This window comes from Scyliorhinus canicula, chromosome 19 (genome assembly GCF_902713615.1).
Source record: "Scyliorhinus canicula chromosome 19, sScyCan1.1, whole genome shotgun sequence".
Classification (NCBI taxonomy): domain Eukaryota; kingdom Metazoa; phylum Chordata; class Chondrichthyes; order Carcharhiniformes; family Scyliorhinidae; genus Scyliorhinus; species Scyliorhinus canicula.
In genome coordinates this window covers 58089715-58112323 of record NC_052164.1, presented here as the reverse complement: position 1 = coordinate 58112323, position 22609 = coordinate 58089715, and the positions used below count along the sequence as shown (strand labels likewise).

General features: G+C 47.3%; 1 protein-coding gene across 4 annotated transcripts in view; it reads right to left on the bottom strand.

Annotated features, from left to right (window-relative positions):
• Positions 1-22609, bottom strand: part of nfrkb (nuclear factor related to kappaB binding protein) — a 146311-nt gene that overhangs the window by 109834 nt on the left and 13868 nt on the right. For all 4 annotated transcript variants that reach the window (XM_038779406.1, XM_038779407.1, XM_038779404.1 and 1 more), the window contains exons 5-8: positions 21524-21695; positions 8193-8294; positions 7596-7669; positions 3903-3987 (exon numbers count right to left, since the gene is read on the bottom strand). In XM_038779406.1, the coding sequence (XP_038635334.1) occupies positions 3903-3987; positions 7596-7669; positions 8193-8294; positions 21524-21695 (433 nt within the window). The remainder of the gene's footprint in view (positions 1-3902; positions 3988-7595; positions 7670-8192; positions 8295-21523; positions 21696-22609) is intronic.

The following is a 22609-nucleotide window of genomic DNA, read 5'->3' as shown; positions in this document are numbered from 1 at the left end:
CTGTATATTACATTCAGGTTCTTGTTATAAATAAACAGTAATTGGGTTTGCATTTACAAACCTGGTGACTGTGATTATTGGGCAGCCAAGGGCCAAAGACTTCAGGTATTTGTATAAGAATTATTGGTTAATTCACTTGTGTTGTGACTCCAGGTCACGCGGGGCTGGAATTAACCGCGCATTAGCCCAGAGTGTCATAACACTAGCTAGGCCCCAGGCTATGGAATTTCCTCCCTAAATCCCTCTACCTGCCATAAAGTTCCTGATATCGTGGCTTTCATTAAAGTCAGATCAATATTTACTATTTCCTTCCGTGCCATATTAATTTTTTATTCTTATGCTTCATAAAGGTCATAAGAAATAGGAGTAGTCCACCGAGTCTGCTGCATCATTTGATAAGATCAGGGCCTTAACTTTTTTTTGTTTATTCCCTATAATTCTCCACCAACTTGATAACTTGATGATCAAAGGTTTGTCTTAACTCAGCTTGAATATTTTATGACCCAGCCTCCACTGCTCCCTGTGGAAGAAACAATAGTGACACTCAAAGGAGAAATTCATCCTCACTTCAGTCTTAAACAGTAGACCCATAATTTTTAAACCATGTCCCTTTAGGGGGAAACAGAAAGCTACTAAAAAAGCTATAAAGAAGAGTAAGATAGAATATGAGAGTAAACTTGCTCAGAATATAAAAACAGACAGTAAAAGTTTTTACAAATATATAAAACAAAAAAGAGTGGCTAAGGTAAATATTGGTCCTTTAGAGGATGAGAAGGGAGTTTTAATAATGGGAGATGAGGAAATGGCTGAGGAGCTGAACAGGTTTTTCGGGTCGGTCTTCACAGTGGAAGACACAAATAACATGCCAGCGACTGATAGAAATGAGGCTATGACAGGTGAGGACCTTGAGAGGATTGTTATCACTAAGAAGGTAGTGATGGGCAAACAAATGGGGCTAAAGGTAGACAAGTCTCCTGGCCCTGATGGAATGCATCCCAGAGTGCTAAAAGAGATGGCTAGGGAAATTGCAGATGCACTAATGATGATTTACCAAAATTCACTAGACTCTGGGGTGGTCCCAGTGGATTGGAAATTAGCAAACGTGACACCACTGTTTAAAAAAGGAGGTAGGCAGAGAGCAGGACATTATAGGCCAGTGAGGTTAACTTCGGTAGTAGGGAAGATGCTGGAATCTATCATCAAGGAAGAAATAGCGAGGCATCTGGATAGAAATTGTCCCATTGGGCAGACGCAGCATGGGTTCATAAAGGGCAGGTCATGCCTAACTAATTTAGTGGAATGTTTTGAGGACATTACCAGTGCAGTAGATAACGGGGAGCCAATGGATGTGGTATATCTGGATTTCCAGAAAGCCTTTGACAAGGTGCCACACAAAAGGTTGCTGCATAAGATAAAGATGCATGGCATTAAGGGTAAAGTAGTAGCATGGATAGAGGATTGGTTAATTAATAGAAAGCAAAGAGTGGGGATTAATGGGTGTTTCTCTGGTTGGCAATCAGTAGCTAATGGTGTCCCTCAGGGATCCGCGTTGGGCCCACAATTGTTCACAATTTACATAGCTGATTTGGAGTTGGGGACCAAGGGCAATGTGTCCAAGTTTGCAGATGACACTAAGATGAATGGTAAAGCGAAAAGTGCAGAGGATACTGGAAGTCTGCAGAGGGATTTGGATAGGTTAAGTGAATGGGCTAGGGTCTGGCAGATGGAATACAATGTTGACAAATGTGAGGTTATCCATTTTGGTAGGAGTAACAGCAAACGGGATTATTATTTAAACGATAAAATATTAAAGTATGCCGCTGTGCAGAGAGACCTGGGTGTGCTAGTGCATGAGTCACAGAAAGTTGGTTTACAGGTGCAACAGGTGATTAAGAAGGCAAATGGAATTTTGTCCTTCATTGCTAGAGGGCTGGAGTTTAAGACTAGGGAGGTTATGTTGCAATTGTATAAGGTGTTAGTGCAGCCACACCTGGAGTATTGTGTTCAGTTTTGGTCTCCTTACTTGAGAAAGGACATACTGGCACTGGAGGGTGTGTAGAGGAGATTCTCTGGGTTAATCCCAGAGCTGAAGGGGTTGGATTATGAGGAGAGGTTGAGTAGACTGGGACTGTACTCGTTGGAATTTAGAAGGATGAGGGGGGGATCTTATAGAAACATTTAAAATTATGAAGGGAATAGACAGGATAGATGCGGGCAGGTTGTTTGGACTGGCGGGTGAAAGCAGAACTAGGGGACAAAGCCTCAAAATAAGGGGAAGTAGATTTAGGACTGAGTTTAGGAGGAACTTCTTCACCCAAAGGGTTGTGAATCTATGGAATTCCTTGCCCAGTGAAGCAGTTGAGGCTCCTTCATTACATGTTTTTAAGGTAAAGATAGATAGTTTTTTGAAGAATAAAGGGATTAAGGGTTATGGTGTTTGGGCCGGAAAGTGGAGCTGAGTCCACAAAAGATCAGCCATGATCTCATTGAATGGCGGAGCAGGCTCGAGGGGCCAGATGGCCTACTCCTGCTCCTAGTTCTTATGTTCTTATGTCCCTTGATCTAGAATCCCCCATGAGAGGGAACATCCTCGTAGCATCTGCCGTGTCAAGAACTCGCAGAATTTATATGTTTCAATAAGATCACCTCTTATTTTCCTGAGTACAGGCCCCACCTGCTCAACCTTTCCTCATAAGACAAACCCCTTCATCCCAAAAATCAGCCCAGTGAACTTTCTCTGAATTGCTTCCAACGCAAGTGTGCCCCTCGGTGGGTAAGGTGGCCAAAACTGCACACAATACTCAAAGTCTGGTTTTACCAATGTCCTTCCAGTTTTAGCAAGTTTTCCCTACTTATATACTCCATCCACCCGGCAATAAAGGTCAACATTTCATTGGCTTTCCTAATCACTTGCTGTACCGGCAAACTAGCATGTTAAGATTCATGCACAAGGACACTCAGATCCCTACGTATCGCAGTTAGAATTGGGACACTCCCAAAAAGCACTGTGGGTTTTCCTACACCACATGGCCTGCAGTGATTCAAAAGGCAGCTCAACACCATTTTCTCAAGAGCAATTCCACTCCTTCCAGCCATTTAACCATCCTTCAAACCACTGGCCAGCTGTCCATCACTTACCTGCCGACCTCCTGCACTAATCTCTTTCTCTTCTGGCCAAGTGCTTGAAGTGTTCCATTAGGAGTGACAATTTGTTTGAACAGTACACACAGATCAAAACACAAGCCCAGAATGGAACCAAACAGCTCTCTATTGACACACAAAATATGGAAGCATCTCAAACTGTTCAAGAAGATTTTCCCAACAGCTAAATAACAAACCTACACCCGAACCTAGCAACAGACCAGAATCATCATCCCAAATCACCCTGATGCCCCCTATCCTAGCCCCACACCCCACACAACGCAGCCAGTCGCTCACTAGCCAGTGGCACCCAGTCCATCACTCCCCCACTTTGACTCTGCAATCAGCACTACCATCCAAGCACAGTTGGTGGCGTTCCAAGCACATACCAGGTAGGGATACAATCATCCCGAGAAATTGAGTACCAAATTCCAACTTGCAAATGCAAATTTAATTTTAAATAAAAACATCTGGAAACAGAAACCTGGGAGTGGCAAAAGTTACCATGAAGCTGTTGGATTGTCAAAAACATCCAACTGGTTCCTAAATGTCCTTTTGAGAAGGAGGCTTGCTGTCCTTAGCTAGAATGATCTATACGGTGACTCTCCACTGAAAGACCGATCAAGAAATCCAGTTGTATCAAATAAAAGGCAGCATACCAACAACTTTCTAAAGGTAACCAGGGATACGGAATAAACACTGGACTTGCCACAGTTCTAACAGCTTTTGGATGAATAAGACAAATATCGGGTTCCACTCACCTGCTAGTGAGCCCCTTCGACCGGCATTCATTCGGGTGATTATGTCGTTGAGAGTTAGATCGCCAGTAGCTAGGTCTGGATGGTCCTGGGGATCAGAAAATGAGAAAGATAATGGAGAGGCTGCAGCAGAGGATGGAACAAGGGCTGGGTGGACGGTGGGGAGATGGGTACGGTACAGGATGTGGCAATTGCTTTAAATAGCCCTGAAACTGGATCCCAGCCTGTTGGTAACTCTCCACAACTATTAAAAAGAATCCACAAAAACTTTGAATGACTTCTTTCCATTAGCATCAAACCATATCAGCTGTTAAAAATGAAATTTACAATTCTATTGCAACGCCAGTTGTCAGCTACAGCATGCTTAATTTTATGCTGATTTTGCATTTAACTGTTACAGCAAAAGTCTTAAAAACTGAAATCTTGTCCATTGGTTCCTTTTGCTTCAGGGCATTTGGGGATTCCTTTATTTTCCACGCTATTGTTTCTACAGAGATCGTGACACTTTGCTTTGAGTTTTGATGCATAGGAGAGCAATTCAGTTGCAATACTGTGTTCAGTGCTGGGCACTGAGTATCAGCAAGGGTATAGTGGGCTCAGAGGGAGCACAGCATTGATTCACCAGAAAGACACAAGGATGCCCAGTGTTAAATTACAAGGAAAAATTACACAAATTACGAATACATGCCCTGGAATTTAAGGTTGAGTGATTTAATCAAGATTTTCAAGGTACAGATCAAGGGATTTTTTTCAAGGGAACAGATCAGATTGGAGAGTCTAGGACTAGGAGGCATAGTCGAAACATTGTGAGACAAAGGCTGATAGAAGTTTGGAACTCTATTTTGCAAACTGAAGTTAAAGATTCCCACAGTGTTATTTTGACACAAAAGGTTAACTTCGTTTCTCGCTCTCTCCACAGATGCTGCTAGAACTGCTGACATTTTCCACACTTTTTATTGTAGTTGATAGATTTCTGCGAAGCAATGACAGTGAGGCCAGTGCTGTACAGATTAATGTATGGGAAAAGGTCACAGATCATCCACGATCTAAATAAATGACAGGCTAAAGGGGTTAAATGAATCCTATGTTAGTTGGACTTGGGTTGCTAAGTACATTTCTTGAATGAAGTGACAGAGAGTTGGTAAGGGTAGTGTTGTTATCATAGTGTTTCACAGAGTCCATACAGTGCAGAAGGAGGCCATACAGCACATCAGGTCTGTACCGACCCTCCGAAACAGCACCGGACCTAAGCCCACTCCCCTGCCCTATCCTTGTAACCCCACCTAACCTGCATATCTTTGGGCACTAAGGGGCAATTATTGCCCCCTTGACCCTCTTATTGACTGACCTCATTAACACTACACCCTGTATGCTTCATCCGATGCCAATGCTTATGTAGTTACATTGTATATCTTGTGTTGCCCTATTACGCATTTTTTGTATTTTCTTGAATTTTGTTTAATTCCCTTTTCTTCCCATGTACTGAATGATCTGTTGAGCTGCTTGCAGAAAAATACTTTTCACTGTACCTTGGTACACGTGACAATAAACAAATCCAATCCAATCCAATTTTAGCATCACCAATCCACCTAGCCTTCACATTCTGTTGTTGTATAGACTTTCAAAGCACGTGTATGTACCACAAAATATATACATAATATACCAGTTAGCAAAATAAAAATCCATGGAATTAAAAAGGGCAGAGGCAGCATCAATATAAAATTGGCTGAGGGACAGAAAGCAGAGATTAATAATGAATGGCTGTTTTTCAGACTGGACAGACTGGTATTCCCCAAGCATTGGTATTCAGACCTGCTCTTTTTGACGCTTTTTTCTAAATGAACTGAACTTGGGTCTTGGAACAGGGCATCATTTCAAAGGTTGCAGATGACGTGATAAAGGTATATGGGAGACGGTTCTGAGGACTAATGCTCTTTATCGCACAACCATGTTAAAGGAGCGGATGGTAGAGGGAACCAATGCCCTACAACCCTCACTTATAGAGTTTTGTGCTCAAACCCTGAGACGGGACTTTAATCCAGAACCGAGTAATTCCAAGACCTGTGTGTTAAACTGAGACTCAGTTGATACACACAGTGGGGAAAGAGTAGGAAAGTAAGAAAGCTATGCTAAACCCTTAGAAAACATTGGGCACCACATTTTAGGAATGTTATCAAAGCCTGAGAGCGGATGCAGAAGAGGTTTACTGAAATGACTGCAGGTTTGGGGGTATCAGTTATGTGGAAAGCCTGTGGAAGTTGGCTTTGGGTTAGGAAGTGAAATCACCTGCTCAGTGGTTTTCGGTAAATGAGAAACTGTTTCCAGAAAATGTTTCCAGTAGCTATTGGACACATATATATGGTGACTGGCACAAAAAAGAGGCAACACTTGGATTTTTTAAAAACACATTGAGATCTGATCTGTGGCTGAATGTTTGCGAGCCTTTGAAGTTGGTAAGTTGAGAAAGCCGCTAAATAAATGAATTGGGTCCTTGTCTGAAAGGTTGATGAAGCAGATTCAAAACAAACTAGACAGAATTTCAACAGAATTAGACAAATGTTTTAATGGAGAAAAATGACAATGCCGAGCAAGGGAGTGAGATTAATTTGAGAGTTTTGTTGAAGAGCGAGAAGAGGCACAATTCCATCTCGGTGAGTTTTTAAACTTCTACAACTTATTTACCGATTGCTGAGCATGTGTAGTTAAGGCTGGTGCCGTCAACCTTTTGGGAGCTTCATGTGCAGTGGTAGCTGCTAAAATCACCCATGGAGATGGCTGGGTGGTTTGCAGTTTGTTGGGTAATGTTTAATCATGTTTTATCAACAGCCTGTAAACATTTAGGATAGTCAGCTTGTCCATGGTGGTAATGGAGAATGAGGAGTTGTCGGTGGAATTCTTTGCCAGTGGTCTATGTGGCCAGACTGCATTTTGTACATTAGTTGTGCCTCAGCTGGTAGCACTGTTACCTCTGAATCCCAAGGTTCTCCAAGTTCAAATCTCACCCAAGGGATCTAGCACACAAATGTAGGGGGGCACTAGAGGACACTTGCGATGAAATACTGAAGTGCTGGAGGTATTGTCTTCCACATGAAACATTAATCAGAGGACCAATTTGCTGGCTCAGACAGATGTGAAAGATCCCATGACACTTTTTGGCAGAAGAGCAGGGAGTTCTCCCCAATGTGTTGGCCAGATTTATCACTCAATCAACATCAGAAGAACAGGTTACTTCACTGTTCTCGCATTGCTGTGTGGGAGCTTGCTGCGAACTGATCAGTTGCCGTGTTCCCTACATTATAACAGGGACCACGCTTCACCAGTAATTCAATGTCAAATTGATTTTGGATGGTCCTGAAAAGTTCTCAATAAAAGCTGTTTTTTCTTTCTTTTGGGATGGGCACATCATCTAATGGACCTCAGACCAGGTAGTTTTCAGGAATTTGGATACTGATCAGATGCAGGAACCAAGACTAAAATACTTACTCCTTATCCATAAAGCCAACCGTGTCTCTAGGCACCCCTCTCAGCTTTAAACAAATATCAAAGCTGATATCTCTGGGTCATGGGTTAACCCTGGCCCAAGTGAAATACGTTTGCGCTTGAGCGCACTGCATCAGTAGACTGCACTCAACTACATGAATCCAATTAACTCAGGTTAACATTTGGTTCCTCACACCCTTCCACAGCTCAGCTTACCGGCTGCTGTCTTCGCTTTTCAACATGTTTCCTTAACATTATCTTCAACTCTTCATCTCTCAGCTCAGGTTTATCTGGAATACATTAAAAAACGTTAATGTCTGTGGAACTGACTCGTCCCATCAATCCCACCCTCACCAAGTGGAAGGAGATGGGGGGGGGAAATAAAAGATAAAAGAGCGTTGGGGAGGAGACAGGCACTGCGCTGGGAACAGGGCGGCCGTAGTGAGTTTTTTTTTGGGGGGGGAGAAGAGAGGGGGTTGGGGCAGGTGCCACGCCGGTGAGGGGGTGGGAGAGACGCAGCCTGGCAGTAGCGCACTGTTATCACATCTCACTGATGAGCAGAGGTGTGGGATACCTCAGTTACCCTCTGCTGAACCCTCTGGAGTTATTCCACAAGCCCATTGAGTTAATTTGAAATCCATAAATATGATCATGAAGGTAAATTGAAACTGTATCTGGCTCTGCGGTAGTCTGACTCTCACCACAAGTCCTCTCTAGGAATGATCACATTGAGGTTGAGTGTTATAGCAAAGAGGTTTCAGTGACTGATCAGAATATTCAAAGAGAGATGGAATGAAGCAGGATTACACTTACTGACTGTTTTCATGTCCTGAGTGCAGAGGGTGGGTACAGCTCTCAGCGCCACACTGGGACTTGAGGGATGTGTTGGAGAGCTTGGGAGCCAGGAGCACATCTCTGAAATACAGTGAAATATCAAAAATCAGCAAATCAAAAAGAATAGGACATTCTGTTAAATTACAAATTTCCTGCTATATAATTGGATCTACCACCTAGCCACCCGAGGGAGCCTGTGTAACCGAGCTGTCCGAGGGAGCCTGCACAACCCTGCCGCCCGAGGGAGCCTGTGTAACCGAGCTGTCCGAGGGAGCCTGAACAACCCTGCCGCCCGAGGGAGCCTGCACAACCCTGCCGCCCGAGGGAGCCTGTGTAACCCGGCCGTCTGAGGAAGCCTGCGCAACCCTGCCGCCCGAGGGAGCCTGCGCAACCCTGCCGCCCGAGGGAGCCTGCGTAACCCGGCCATCTGAGGAAGCCTGTGCAATCCGGCCGCCCGAGGGAGCCTGCGCAACCCTGCCGCCCGAGGGAGCCTGCGCAACCCTGCCGCCCGAGGGAGCCTGCGCAACCCTGCCGCCCGAGGGAGCCTGCGCAACCCGGCCATCCGAGGGAGCCTGTGTAACCCGGTCGCCCGAGGGAGCCTGTGTAACCTGGCCGCCCGAGGGAGCCTGCGCAACCCGGCCATCCGAGGGAGCCTGTGTAACCTGGCCGCCCGAGGGAGCCTGGGTAACCTGGCCGCCTGAGGGAGCCTGGGTAACCTGGCCGCCCAAGGGAGCCTGGGTAACCTGGTCGCCCGAGGGAGCCTGGGTAACCTGGCCGCCTGAGGGAACGTCATAACCCGGCCGTCCGAGGGAGCCTGTGTAACCTGGCAGCCCGAGGGAGCCTGGGTAACCTGGCCACCCGAGGGAACGTCATAACCCGGCCGTCCGAGGGAGCCTGTGCAACCCGGCGACCCGAGGGAGCCTGCGCAACCCGGCTGCCCGAGGGAGCCTGTGTAACCTGGCAGCCCGAGGGAGCCTGGGTAACCTGGCCGCCTGAGGGAACGTCATAACCCGGCCGTCCGAGGGAGCCTGTGTAACCTGGCAGCCCGAGGGAGCCTGGGTAACCTGGCCACCCGAGGGAACGTCATAACCCGGCCGTCCGAGGGAGCCTGTGCAACCCGGCCACCCGAGGGAGCCTGCGCAACCCGGCTGCCCGAGGGAGCCTGTGTAACCTGGCAGCCCGAGGGAGCCTGGGTAACCTGGCCACCCGATGGAACGTCATAACCCGGCCGTCCGAGGGAGCCTGTGCAACCCGGCCACCCGAGGGAGCCTGCGCAACCCGGCTGCCCGAGGGAGCCTGCATAACCTGGACCCCGAGAAAGCTTGCATCTTCTGCCGATGGGAGCGAGCTTGCGTAAACTGGCCCCCTCCCTCCAAGGAAATCTGTGTACCCCTACACAATCTGCCCCACCCCCTCCCCCCCTCAGATGCAAGTGTCTCTCAATTTGAGTTCCCTCATGGAAATGCCCTCTGTGCCCTGCAATAGGGTTTCCTGTATGGTCTGTTGCTGCAACCCTTTCACCTCCTTGCGTTTGTGCACCGTCCAGACAGACCCTGGTGTGCCTTTTTGCCGTCCAGCAGCAGAGATACCCAGTGGTGGGCTCTTGATGCAGGCGTCCTCTCCCTTACATTTGGGAATCTGGGGGTGGTGGGTGCTATATGCAGTAGTCCAATACAATTGTTGATTCTCGGACTCCAAAAATGCTTGTGCCTTTTTCGACCTTGCACAGTCTGTCGACCACAAGTTTTCCTCGGCTGCATCCTCTGTTTAGCTTTCTGAAAAATCCATTACTTTCTTTTTGGTTGCACTTCAGTCCCACCCTTCTGATAGTCAGCCACCTGGGAGGGACGAGGACCTCCTCACGGTCCTGTCCAAGTTGGCCATTAACATGCCATTGATTGCCGACCCGTTTTTTCACAGCAATACTCGCTGCCGGGTGTCCCTGAAAAGGACACATGGTGTCCGCCGGTGCAACTGAGGCCTTCCATACCCAGTGGGCACTGCGAGGACTGGGATATTCCAGTGACTCCTTGATCACATCTTGTTTTCATACTTTGTTACCTTTGAAATTCTGTTTACTTTAATGGGAGTAGCCCTTTAGAGTCACAGAGGGACTGCCTTTTAATTTATCCGTCACTTTGTGGATTTCGTTTATTTGGTTACCCAAAAAAAAGGGACACTGGTATTATCCTCCCCCGGTAGCTGGCATCATCCTCCCCCAGTAGCTGATGTGAAAGTATTTTTTCTTCCTTTATCCCAGATTTCTCCCATTTAAACTTTACTCTCAAAATAATTGATTGAACAAATATAAACAAGGAAAAAAACCACTTGGAAAGTATTTAATTTTGTTTACGTGGTTATTGTTATTCCATCAGTAATTAGTAAACTCGACAACCACTCCCAGGAGGAATGTTTCAGAAGAAAAATAAAGATTTTAGGAAAATAAATATATTTTTTTTTAAATTGAGAAATTATATTCGTAAAGAAAATAAGCTGTAAGTGTGAAAGTGAGCTATATTGCTTGCGGCCCCCACACACCCTCTCTGCCCAGTCCCCTTATTTTCTTTATTCATTTACGTGGAAGTCGCTGGCTGTGCCAGCATTTATTGCCCATCCCTGACTGCCCTCCAAGAAGGTGATGGTGAGCTGCCTTCTTGAACCACTGCAGTCTGTGGTGTAGAAACACCCACAGTGCTGTTCGGGAGTTAGTTCCAGGATTTTGACCCAGCTGCTTCACAGACCAGTTAAGCAACAGCCTGACACAGTCATACTCACAGAATCATACCTGACAGACAATGTCCCAGGCACCATCATCATAATTCCTGGGTATGTCCTGTCTCACCGGCAGGACAGACCCAGCAGAGGTGGCGGCACAGTGATATACAGTCGGGAGGGAGTTGTTCTGGGAGTCCTCAACATTGACTCAGTACTCCTCCATGTTGATCATCACTTGGGGGAAGCACAGGGTGTGGCAAGGCTGCAGAAAATGTTCTCGGTGGGAGATTTCAATGTCCGTCACCAAGAGATGCTTGGCTCAGTAGTACAACCACAGATTTAAGCTGGCCGGGTCCTAAAAGACATAGCTGCTAGACTGGGACTGCAGCTGTGGTGAGGGAACCAACAAGAGGAAAAAAACATACTTGACATCATCCTCACCAATCTGCCTGCTGCAGATGCATCTGACAGTACTGGCAGAAGTGGCCACCGCACGGTCCTTCTGGAGACAAAGTCCTGTCTTCACACTGGGAATACCCTCCATCGTGTTGTGTGGCACTACCACAGTGCTAAATGGAATAGACTTTGAACAGCAACTGAAGACTGGGCATCTATGAGGTGCAGTGGGCCAACAGCAACAACAGGATTGTATTCAATCACAATCTGAAACCTCATGACCCGGCATATCCCCCACTCTACCACTACCATCAAGCCAGGGGATCAACCCTGGTTCAATGAAGAGTGCAGGAGAGCATGTCAGGAGCAACATCAGGCATCCCAAAAAATGAGGTGCTGCCCTGGTGAAGCTACAACACAGACTACTTGTGTGCCAAACAGCATAAGCAGCAAGTAATAGACAGAACTAAGCGATTCCACAACAAACGCATCAGATCTAAGTTCTGTAGTCTTGCCACATCCAGCCGTGAATGGTGGTGGGCAATTAAACAACTCACTGGAATAGGAGGCTCCACAAATATCCCCATCCTCAATGTTGAAGGAAACCAGCACACATGTGCAGACGACAAGGCTGAGGCATTGCAAAAATCTTCAGCCAGAAGTGCCGAGTGGATGATCCATCTCGATCTCCTCCAGAGGTCCCCAACATCACAGATGTCAGTCTTCAGCTAATACGATCAACTCCATGTGATATCAAGCAATGGCTGAAGGCACTGGATACTGCCACGGCTATGGGCCCTGACAGCCTCCCAGCAATATTACTGAAGACTTGTGCTCCAGAACTTGCCGCACCCCGAGCTCATCTGTTCCAATACAACTACAACATCTACCCAGCAATGTGGAAAATTGCCCAGATGTGTCCTGTACACAAGAAACAGGACAAATCCAACCCAGCCAATTACTGCCCCATCAGTGTACTCTCCATCATCAGCAAAGTGATGCAAGGAGAGATCAATAATGCTATCAGGCAGCATTAACTCAGCAATAACCTGCTCACAGACGCAGTTTGGGTTCCGAGAGGGTCATTCAGCTCCTGACCTCATTACAGCCTTGGTTCAAACATGGACAGAAGAACTGATTGCCAGAGGTGAGGTGAGAATGACTGCCCTTGACATCAAGGCAGCATTTGACCGAATATGGAATCAAGGAGCCCTAGCTAAACTGGAGTCAATGGGAATCAGGGGAAAAACTCTCTGCTGGTTGGAGTCACATCTGGCAAAGGAAGATGGTTGTGGTGGAGGCCAATCATCTCAACTCCAGGCCATCGGCCATCACTGCAGGAGTTCCTCAGGATAGTGTCCTAGGCCCAACCATCTTAAGCTGATTCATCAATGACCTCCCTTCCATCATAAGGTCAGAAGTGGGAATGCTTGCGGATGACTGCACAATGTTCAGCACCATTCGTGATTCCTCAGAAACTGAAGCAGTCCATGTCCAAATGGAGCAAGACTTGGGCAACATATAGATTTGGGCTGAGAAGTGGCAAGTTACATTCACGCCACACAAGTGTTAGGCATATGACTATCTCATACAACGGAGAATCTAACCACCAGCCCATACCATTCAATGGCATTACCATCGCTGAACCCCCCCAAAAGCCTGTCCACCATCTACAAGACACAAGTCAGGAGTGTAATGGAATACTCTCCACTTGCCTAGATGAGTGCAGCTCCAACAACACTGAAGGAGCTCAACACCATTCAGGACAAAGCAGCCCACTTGATTGCTCCCCCTTCCACAAACATTCAAACCCTCCACCACCGACGAACAGTGTCAGCCATGTGTACCATCTATACGATGCACTGCAGTAACTCACCAAGGTTCCTGAGACACACCTTCTATAACCACAACCACTCCCATCTAGAAGAACATGAGCAGCAGATACCTGGGAACCCCACCACCTGGAGGTCCCCCTCCAAGTCACTCACCACCCTGACTTGGAAATATATTGCCTTTCCTTCACTGTTGCTGGGGCAACATCCTGGAATTCCCTACTTAACAGCACAGTGGGCAAACGCTAAGGTGGTTCGGATTCGGTGAGGGATTCATAGATGGGTCCAACTACTTTATCAGGCCCCCGTAGCAAGTGTGTGCACGATCAGGGTGAGGTCGGAATACTTGAGGCTCCATCGAGGGACGAGGCAGGGGAAGGAGCATCGGGTCTCGCTCTATGTGGATGATCTGCTCCTGTATATTTCGGATCCACTAGAGGGGATGGGGGAAGTCACGCAGATTTTGAGGGACTTCGGCAATTTTTCGGGGTACAAATTAAACAAGAAGAAAAGTGAGATGTTCGTGATCCAGGCTAAAGGGAAGGAGAAGAGACTGGGAGAGCTTCCGCTTAAGATGGTAGAGAAGAGCTTTCGGTACCTAGGTATACAGGTGGCTCGGAACTGGGATGCCCTCCACAAGCTTAACTTATCCCGACAGTTAGAGCAGATGGAGGGGGACTTCAAAAGGTGGGACATGCTCCTGCTTTCTCTAGTGGGGAGGCTGCAGCCCGTTAAGATGACGGTGTTCCCCAGATTTTTGTTTGACTTCCAGTGCCCTCCCATCTTCATCCCGAGCCCCGGGGGGGGGGGGCCACTATACGTGGCCTCATGCAAAGGCACCAGCTTAGGGGCACTTGTTGTAATGGCACCTCTGCCATTCTCCCCGGCGCGCTACTCCTCAAGTCCGGTGGTGGCGCCATGAAGGATCTGGGTCAGTGGAGAAGACACAGGGGGGTGGAGGGAGCCTCAGTTTGGACCCGGCAAGATAGACGGAGGTTTTCAAAGCTGGCAGGTATAAAAAGGATGGGGGACCTGTTCATAGACGGGACTTTTCCCAGCTTGAAAGCGCTGGAGGAGAAATTCAATTTGCCCCCGGAAATGCCTTCAGATACGCGCCTTTCTTATAAAACTGGTGATAACATTTCCGTTGCTACCCCCAAACAGGATACAAGATAGGGTGGTCTCCGGAACCTGGGTAGGGGAGGGGAAGGTGTCGGACATCTACCAGGAACTACAGGAGGCGGTGGAAGCCCCAGTGGGGGAACTTAAGGGCAAGTGGGAGGAGGAGCGCGGCGGGGAGCTGGATGCAGGTCTGTGGATGGACGCACTAAACAGGGTTAATTCCTCTTCATCATGTGCCAGGCTCAGCTTAATCCAGTTTAAGGTGGTCCACCGGGCACACATGACTGGCAGCGAGAATGAGCAAGCTCTTTGGGGTTGAGGATAGTTGTGTGAGGTGTGCGGGAAGCCCAACGAACCATGTCCATATGTTCTGGGCATGCCCAGCTCTCAAAGGATTCTGGCAGGGATTCGCTGAGGCAATGTCCAAGATCCTAGGCACGTGGGTGGTGCCGAGTCCAGAGATAGCGATCTTTGGTGTGTCAGATGATCCGGGAGTTCAGGAAGTGAAAGAGGCCGGTGTCCTGGCCTTTGCCTCCCTGGTAGCCCGGAGACGGATCCTTTTAATGTGGAGGGACTCGAAGCCCCCGAATGTAGAGACCTGGATTGGTGACATGGCTGGGTTTCTTTTCTCGAGAAATTAAAGTTTGCCTTGAGAGGGTCCATGACGGGGTTCTCTCGGAGGTGGCAGCCGTTCCTCAACTTTCTAGGAGAGCACTAAAATGTCAGCAGCAGCAGAAATCCGGGGAGGTGGTTTGTGTATAATGTTAACGTTTACCTTGTTTTGTTAAATGCTGTTAATAGTTATGCAAAATTATGTTTGATAAAAATTTGAATTAAAATATTTTTTTTAAAGCAGCACAGTGGGTGTACGTACACCATCTTCTGAAGGGCAACTAGGGATGGACAATAAAATGCTGGTCTAACCAGCGACCCCCACATCCCGTAAATTAATTTAAAAATTAAATTTCCAAGTCAGGGTGGTGTGTGACTTGGAGGGAACGTTCAGGTAGTTTTGTTCCCAGGTATCTGCTGCTCTTGTTCTTCTAGACAGTAGTGGTTGTGGTTTTGGAAGGTATTGCCTAAGGTGAGTTCCTGCAGCGCACCTTGTAGACGGTACTCACAGCTGCTCACAGTTCATAACTGGTGAAGGGATTTCATGTTTGCGGAGTGGTGTCAATCAAGCGGGCTTTGTCCTGGATGGTGTCAAACCTCGAGTTGTTGGAGCAGCACTCATTCAGGCAAGTGGAGAGCATTTCATTACACTCCAGATTTGAAATGGTGGACAAGCTTTGGAAAGTCAGGAGTAGAGTTACTCGCTGCAAGAATCTTCACCTCTGACCTGGTCTTGTAGCCACAGTATTTATATCCATAGAATACCTACAGTGCAGAAGGAAGCCATTCGGCTCATCGAATCTGCACCGACCTTCTGAAAGAGCACCCTACCTAGGCCAACAGCCCACACTATTCCCATAACCCCATGTAACCTGCACATCTTTGGACACTAAGGAGCAATTTAGCTTGGCCAATCCACCTAACCTGCACATCTTTGAACTGTGGAAGGAAACTGGAGCACCCGGAGGAAATCCACACAGACATGGGAAGAACGTGGAAGCTCCACACAATCACGCAAGGCCAGAATTGAACCTGGGTCCCTGGTGCTATGAGGCAGCAGTGCTAACCACTGTGACACTGCGCGTCCAGCTAGTCCAGTTCAGTTTCTGGTCAATGATAACCCAAGGATGCTGATAGTGGGGGATTCAGCGATGCTAATACCATTGAATGTCATAGGGCAACTGTTTGTTTCTCTCTTTTTGGAACTGGTCATTGCTTGGCACTTGGGTGGCATGAATTTTATTTGCCATTTGTTAGCCCTCTTTATGTTTCTATTGAAACAGAAAGGTTTGGAGAAGGTTGGAGGGGTGGGGATAAAATTCACCACATTCCCCTCATTAATCTCTCTGTTACTTCATGTAACAGGTGTGACACAATGGTTTCCTCGAACAGTCAAAAGATGTGCAGGTTAGGCAGATTGGCCACGCTAAAATTGTCCCTTAATATTCAAAGATGTGCTGGTTAAGGGGGGTTATGGGGTCAGGAAGCGGGAGTTGTGGGCCTAGGTCAGGTGCTCTTTCAGACAGTCGGTGCAGACTCAATGGGCCAAATGGCATCGTAGAAATTCTATGCTTTATCAAAAAATTCATTTAGTTTAGTCGAACAAAATCTGCCTTTTACAAATCTATGCTGGTTCTCCTTAATTAACTCAAACCTCCCCAGATTCCTGTTGATTATTTTCCCCTGATGATTGCTTCCAAAATCTGACCCACTGTTGATGACTGACCTGTTGTGATGAGGAATGCCCGAACACCCTTTGTGTCACATGTATGTCACATTTGCCACTCTCCAATCCTCTGGCAGTTTACCTCTATCCAGGGAAGATTGGAACATTTCCGCAAGTCCTTCCACTATCTCCACTCGCACTTCATTTAGCAACCTGGGATGCGAGCCCAGCAATTTATCCACTTTATGTATAACCAGCCTTTCCAGTATATCCTGCCTATCAACTTTACCCTGTCCATTGCCTTTACCATCTCCACTTCCACCCATAGTTTGCCAGCATCACCCTTAGTAAACACCGCTGCATATTATTCATTGCCCCATTCCCCGAAGCTTACATCACCCTTTTTTGTCCCCAATTGGATCCACTGTGTTTCTTTTTTTTTTAAACAAACAATTTTATTGAGGTATTTTAGGCATATAGAAAAAGAAGTCAAGACACAAATTACACATAGTGCAAACCACGGCTCTGTTCACGCACGGACCTGCCTCAATATCCCCCTACTCTACCCTAGCCCCCCCCCCCCCCCCCCCCCCCTCTCAACCCCCTGCCGACGCTTACTCCTCTGCAAAGAAGTCAATAAATGGCTGCCACCTTCGGGCGAACCCTAGTAGCGAACCTCTCAAGGCGAAATTGACTTTCTCCAGGCCTAAGATAGCTCGCCAAGTCCGATAGCCATACCTCAGCCCTCTGGGGCTTTGAGTCCCTCCATGCTAACAGTATTCGTCACCGGGCTACCAGGGAAGCAAAGGCCAGAACGTCGACCTCTCTCTCTTCCTGGACTCCCAGGTCCTCCGAAACCCCAAAGATTGCCCCTCAGGGCTCATTACCACCCCAGTTTTCAATACCCGGGACATGACACCTGCGAATCCCTGCCAATACCCCGAATTTAGGGCACGACCAGAACATGTGTACATGGTTAGCCGGCCCTCTGGCGCATCTAGCACACTTGGCCTCCAGCCCGATCCACTGTGTTTCTTACTACCACTTTACTATTTACATGCCCACAGAAGATTTTTGCATTTCCTTTCATGTAAGCAACTCTGCCCAAGCCAGTCCCAAGATGGGACTGGATGCATGAAGGGGGGGTTTCAGGTGGAGCGGGTACCCTCACCCTGGAAAAACACATCACCAAAACAACAAGATGTAGTCATACCGGTTAACCCCGGCAAAGAAAGGATGACACATGAGGATATACGTATGATGGGACTGTGAAGACGAAAAAGAGCTCCGATTCTTGACAAGACCAATCTTCAGAGCCAAAAACGTCACCAGAACTGACACTTGGAAAATCTGAACACTCCTCCAGCATGGGAAGATTCTGAGGTTTTGTGAAAAATGAGGACCTGTCGACATCTTTGTGTCCAGGACAAAAACATACTAGCAGTGAAGTCCTGCACTCCAGGCAAGAACACCACATCCATGGAATTGGCCTCATACTCAACAGATATTCAGTTCAAACGTTGCTTGGGTGAAAGACAGTAACCATCATATCATCGCTGTCAGATTTCACACTAGGTACGCATGCCAAAGACGCACCAAGGGAGACAGAGCAGAGGGGGAGAAAAATGAACTCTACCACTAACTGCAGGACAATCTGGATGAGGCACCCAATGATGATATCAAGGTCTGAAGAAGAGTTGTTTAGAATGAAAATGTTCACTGCATTTTCTCTCTCCACAGATGCTGCCAGACCTGCTGGGTTTTTCCAGCAGTTTTGTTTTTTGTTGCATATTCCAGCATCCGCAGTATTTTGTTTTTATGATTTTGATGTGACCTCAATGCTCAGCCATTGAGCCCCATAGGTTTAGCAGGTTTGCTCAATGGAAATGGCGATGACAAACAGTACGATCAGGCCCATGGGTCAGCTACTATGTTCAATGGAAAGGGCGAGCGTCTGCTGAACTTCTGCACGGTAGCAGTGGTTATCACTGTTGCTTCACAGCTCCAGGCTCCCAGGTTCGATATCCGGCTTGGGTCACTGTCTGTGCGGAGTCTGCACGTTCTCCCCCTTTCAGCGTGGGTTTCCTCCGGGTGCTCCGGTTTTCCCCCTAATATGCAGCGGTCCAAAGGTGTGCAGGTTAGGTGGATTGGCTGGTCTAAATTGCCCTTAGTGTCCAAAAAAGGTTAGGTGGGGTTACGGGGATAGGGTGGAGGTGTGAGGATAGGGTGGAAGTGTGGGCTTAGGTAGGGTTCTCTTTCCAAGGACTGGTGCAGACTCGATGGGCCGAATGGCCTCCTTGTGCACTGTAAATTCTAGGATCTAAGAACTGCAATGGGCTCAGCATTGGGAATATCTTCTTCAAACACAAGAACATCCACAAAAATAATTGGAGATCTCCAGGTGGTAACGCGCTGAGCTTGGAGGAAATCCCAACAAGATGTACAGACTTGTTGAAGTGTGAATGTAGAAATGGATCACCACCTTGTTCGGCAAGATACAACTGGAGCTGAAGAAGGCAACAACCATGATGCCACAACGGCCATTTGCAATGGAGAGACTGAAGGACAAGGATATGGTGGACTGTTTCTAGATGGTTCTCTCCAACAGATTTCAAATAGTACTGAAGTAGGCAACATCGAGGAACAATGGGAAATCTTCAAAAGAGGGATTAAGGAGAGTGCAGAAGTCACCATTGGGCGGAGAAGAACTAACAAGAAACAATTGATCACTGAACCAGGTTGAAAGTGATTGATGAAAGAAAGAAAGAAATTGCTGGTGAAGAGCAAGAGGGAAAAGCAAAAGATCATTGAGCAAAAGTGAGAAGAGGATGAGAAGTACAGAAGATTGGATAAAGCCATGAAGAAGAGCTGCACAAGAGACAAATGAGGGTGGATGGAGTGAAAAAGGGAGGCACAAGAAGTGGCAAATTGGAATGACTCAGACGCTTTAGAGGATCATCCAGGAACTGACTGGAACAAGAAGCAACACCGCAGGGACAGCTATCGACCGACAGGGAGCAGGAGGCAAGGTGGGCGGAACATTTTCAGGGCATCCTCAACCAACTGAAACCCAGCCCCACAGATGGTGACAGCCAAAGGATCGTGCTTTTGACCATCAGTCTCGAGTGCAACAACATCAAAGTTAGTTTGCACGTCAGGTGCAAGATGACAAGGTCATTGACAGCTTGATAGCAACAACGTCTCCCATCATTATTGGGCAACAAAACACCGAGGACATCAAGGATAAGCGGCGGCACAGTAACACAGGGGTTAGCACTGCTGCCTTGCAGTGCCAGGGATCCAGGTTCAATTCTGGCCTTTGGTGATTGTCTGTGTGGACAGAGTGGGGTGTGGGCCAGGTAGGGTGCTCTTTCAGAGGGTTGGTGCAGGCTCGATGGTCCAATTGGCCTCCTTCTGCATTGTAGGAATTCTAACAACCACTTCCCCAACCGAGGAAGAAACATTTCCAGGGAGGGAGGGTGATGTAAAGATTGGCATCCACACAAGAATCTGCAAACCAGCATTAGTCTTCCAGGTTCCACGTAATCTGGGTATCCAACATTATCAACACGGCCAAGAAGCTGTGACTCTACATGTCCATAGCAATACTAACTGCAATCTATGCCACAATAACAGAACAGAAAAAGGTATCACATAAGCTGCATGTTCTTCATTGGCGTTCCTTACGTAAGATCCTGGGCAATATATGGAGACAGCATCAATATGAAGTGATGCAGAGGACCAGTCAGAGGCACCTGCAAGATATTATTACACAATATGGTGCAAAGACAACGGAGACTGGCAGGATATGTATTTTGTCTCCCCGACATATGCCCTCCCAGAGTTACAGTAAATAGACATCACAAGGTGAAAGAAATACAGGGCTAGCTAAAGCCCAGCGAAGTATATTTAGGGAGGACCTCCAAGTGTGGATCACCTGAGCTGCAGCGAAGGAGAAGGAGATTGCAATGGAGCAGGGCCAAGGCAGAGTCTGGCTGCCCATTGTTCCGCATGGGACCAGATAAATTAAATCTAAATAAGTTTTTGTTAACTGTCATTCCATTATATTCCTCTGCTTCCGCCAATCCTATTATCCTCTTCACGTCTCCTCTCAAACTATTGTATTTTGGCTGGTTCTTACTTGAAGACCTCACCTGACATGCATCATAGCCCTCACCCTCATATTTCTGATTCACCCTATTCTCTATTGCCCTCATCCAAGAAGCTTGGCTTTGGTTTCTTTACCTTTCACCTTTGTTGGAACCGAGGGCAGCGCAGCACCCCCCCCCCCCCCCCCCCCCCGCCCACCCAGGTTTGCTGCTGCTGCTGACATATTAACGCTCTCCTAGAAAGTCAAGGAACGGTTGCAGAAAGGAAGGTCTTTGATGAAGCAGCTGAAGATGGTTGGGCCTAGGACAGGACCATGATGAACACATGCACTGATGTCCTGGGCTGAAATGATTAGTATCCTACATGCACAGTCATCATCTGTCAAAGTGCTACGTACAGTATAATGCTGCGTACCAGGCAGCACAAGTGGATAGCACTGTGGCTTCACAGCGCCAGGGTCCCAGGTTCGATACCCCGCTGGGTCACTGTCTGTGCGGAGTCTGCATGTTCTCCCTGTGTCTGCGTGGGATTCCTCCGGGTTCTCCGGTTTCCTCCCACAGTCCAAAGACATGCTGGTTTAGTGGATTGGCCATGATAAATTGCCCTTAGTATCCAAAACGTTTAGGAGGGGTTATTGTGTTAAGGGATAGGGTGGAAGTGAGGGCTTAAGTGGGTCAGTGCAGACTCAATGGGCCGAATCGCCTCTTTCTGCAAAATATGTTCTATGTTCAATGCTATGAGCACTGAATGTTCTTGAATGCATGCAAATGTCAGGAAGGTTTTGCCTGGTGCTTGCTCCTCCTCACCCAACATTTTATGATCTGGTATGTTTTAAGCCAGCCCATAGGAGTCCTTACCTTCCTCGTCGGATGAGATGCTGTTATCTTCACACTCCTCCTTTACCTCTCGCAGAATCTTTTCATATCGGCTTTGTACTCGCCTCTCCTCCTCCTTCTGGCTGGAGATTGCCTGGTATTTCCTCTTCAGGGCCATGTCAGGGCCACTCTTCCTCGCCAATTCCAGCAACTCCTGAAACATCATCCAATTAATTGAAATGCTGCACGATGTATTTGATGTTACAACAATCCACGTTTAGACTTGGGTTTAAAGCAAGGCTGATCCTTCCTCATCTGACACAGATTTCCAATTCTGCTTCCTGAGTCGTGCTCAGTGAAGCACTTTACCAGGTCCTGGACACATGGCCATAGTGTCTCAATATTCAGAAATTTGCCACACTCTCACTGCCTCAATCTCACAAAATTTCTCTACATTTAAAATAGTCAAAATGTGCAATAGGGCCTGACAGGTTCAATGAACTGTGCACTCAGCGATCAGCATTCAGCGGTCAGACTAATTTAGAAGTAAAAACAGAAAATGCTGGAAAGATTCAGCAGCACGTGTGGAGAGATAAAATAGAGCTCACGTTTCAAGTCCAAATAAGTTAAAGAGCAGGAGAAATGCGATGGATTGTAAACTGTGTAAGAGGAGGTAGAGAGCAAGGTACAACAGAGCAAAAGGTCAGTGAATAGTGGGGGCTAGGTGACATTGCAACAAAGATGTGTCGGACACTGTGGCAGGGGAAGGTGCTAAGAAGTGGCACAAAGGTAAGATATCCTTTGTGTGACTAAAGGTCAGTGCTCAGTGTACGCAAAACTTAACAAGTGGTTGCCTGCTTTGCAAAACACCTTTGCTCAGCCCGCAAGCACCATCCAACATCCCTGTCACTTGCCATTTCAACTCAGCACCTTGCTCTCATGCCCACAAAGAACAAAGAGAACAAAGAAAATTTACAGCACAGGAACAGGCCCTTCGGCCCTCCAAGCCTGCACCTATCCAGATCCTCTATCTAAAGCTGTCGCCTATTTTCTAAGGATCTGTATCCCTTTGCTCCCTGCCCATCGTGTATCTGTCTAGATACATCTTAAATTACACTATCGTGCCCG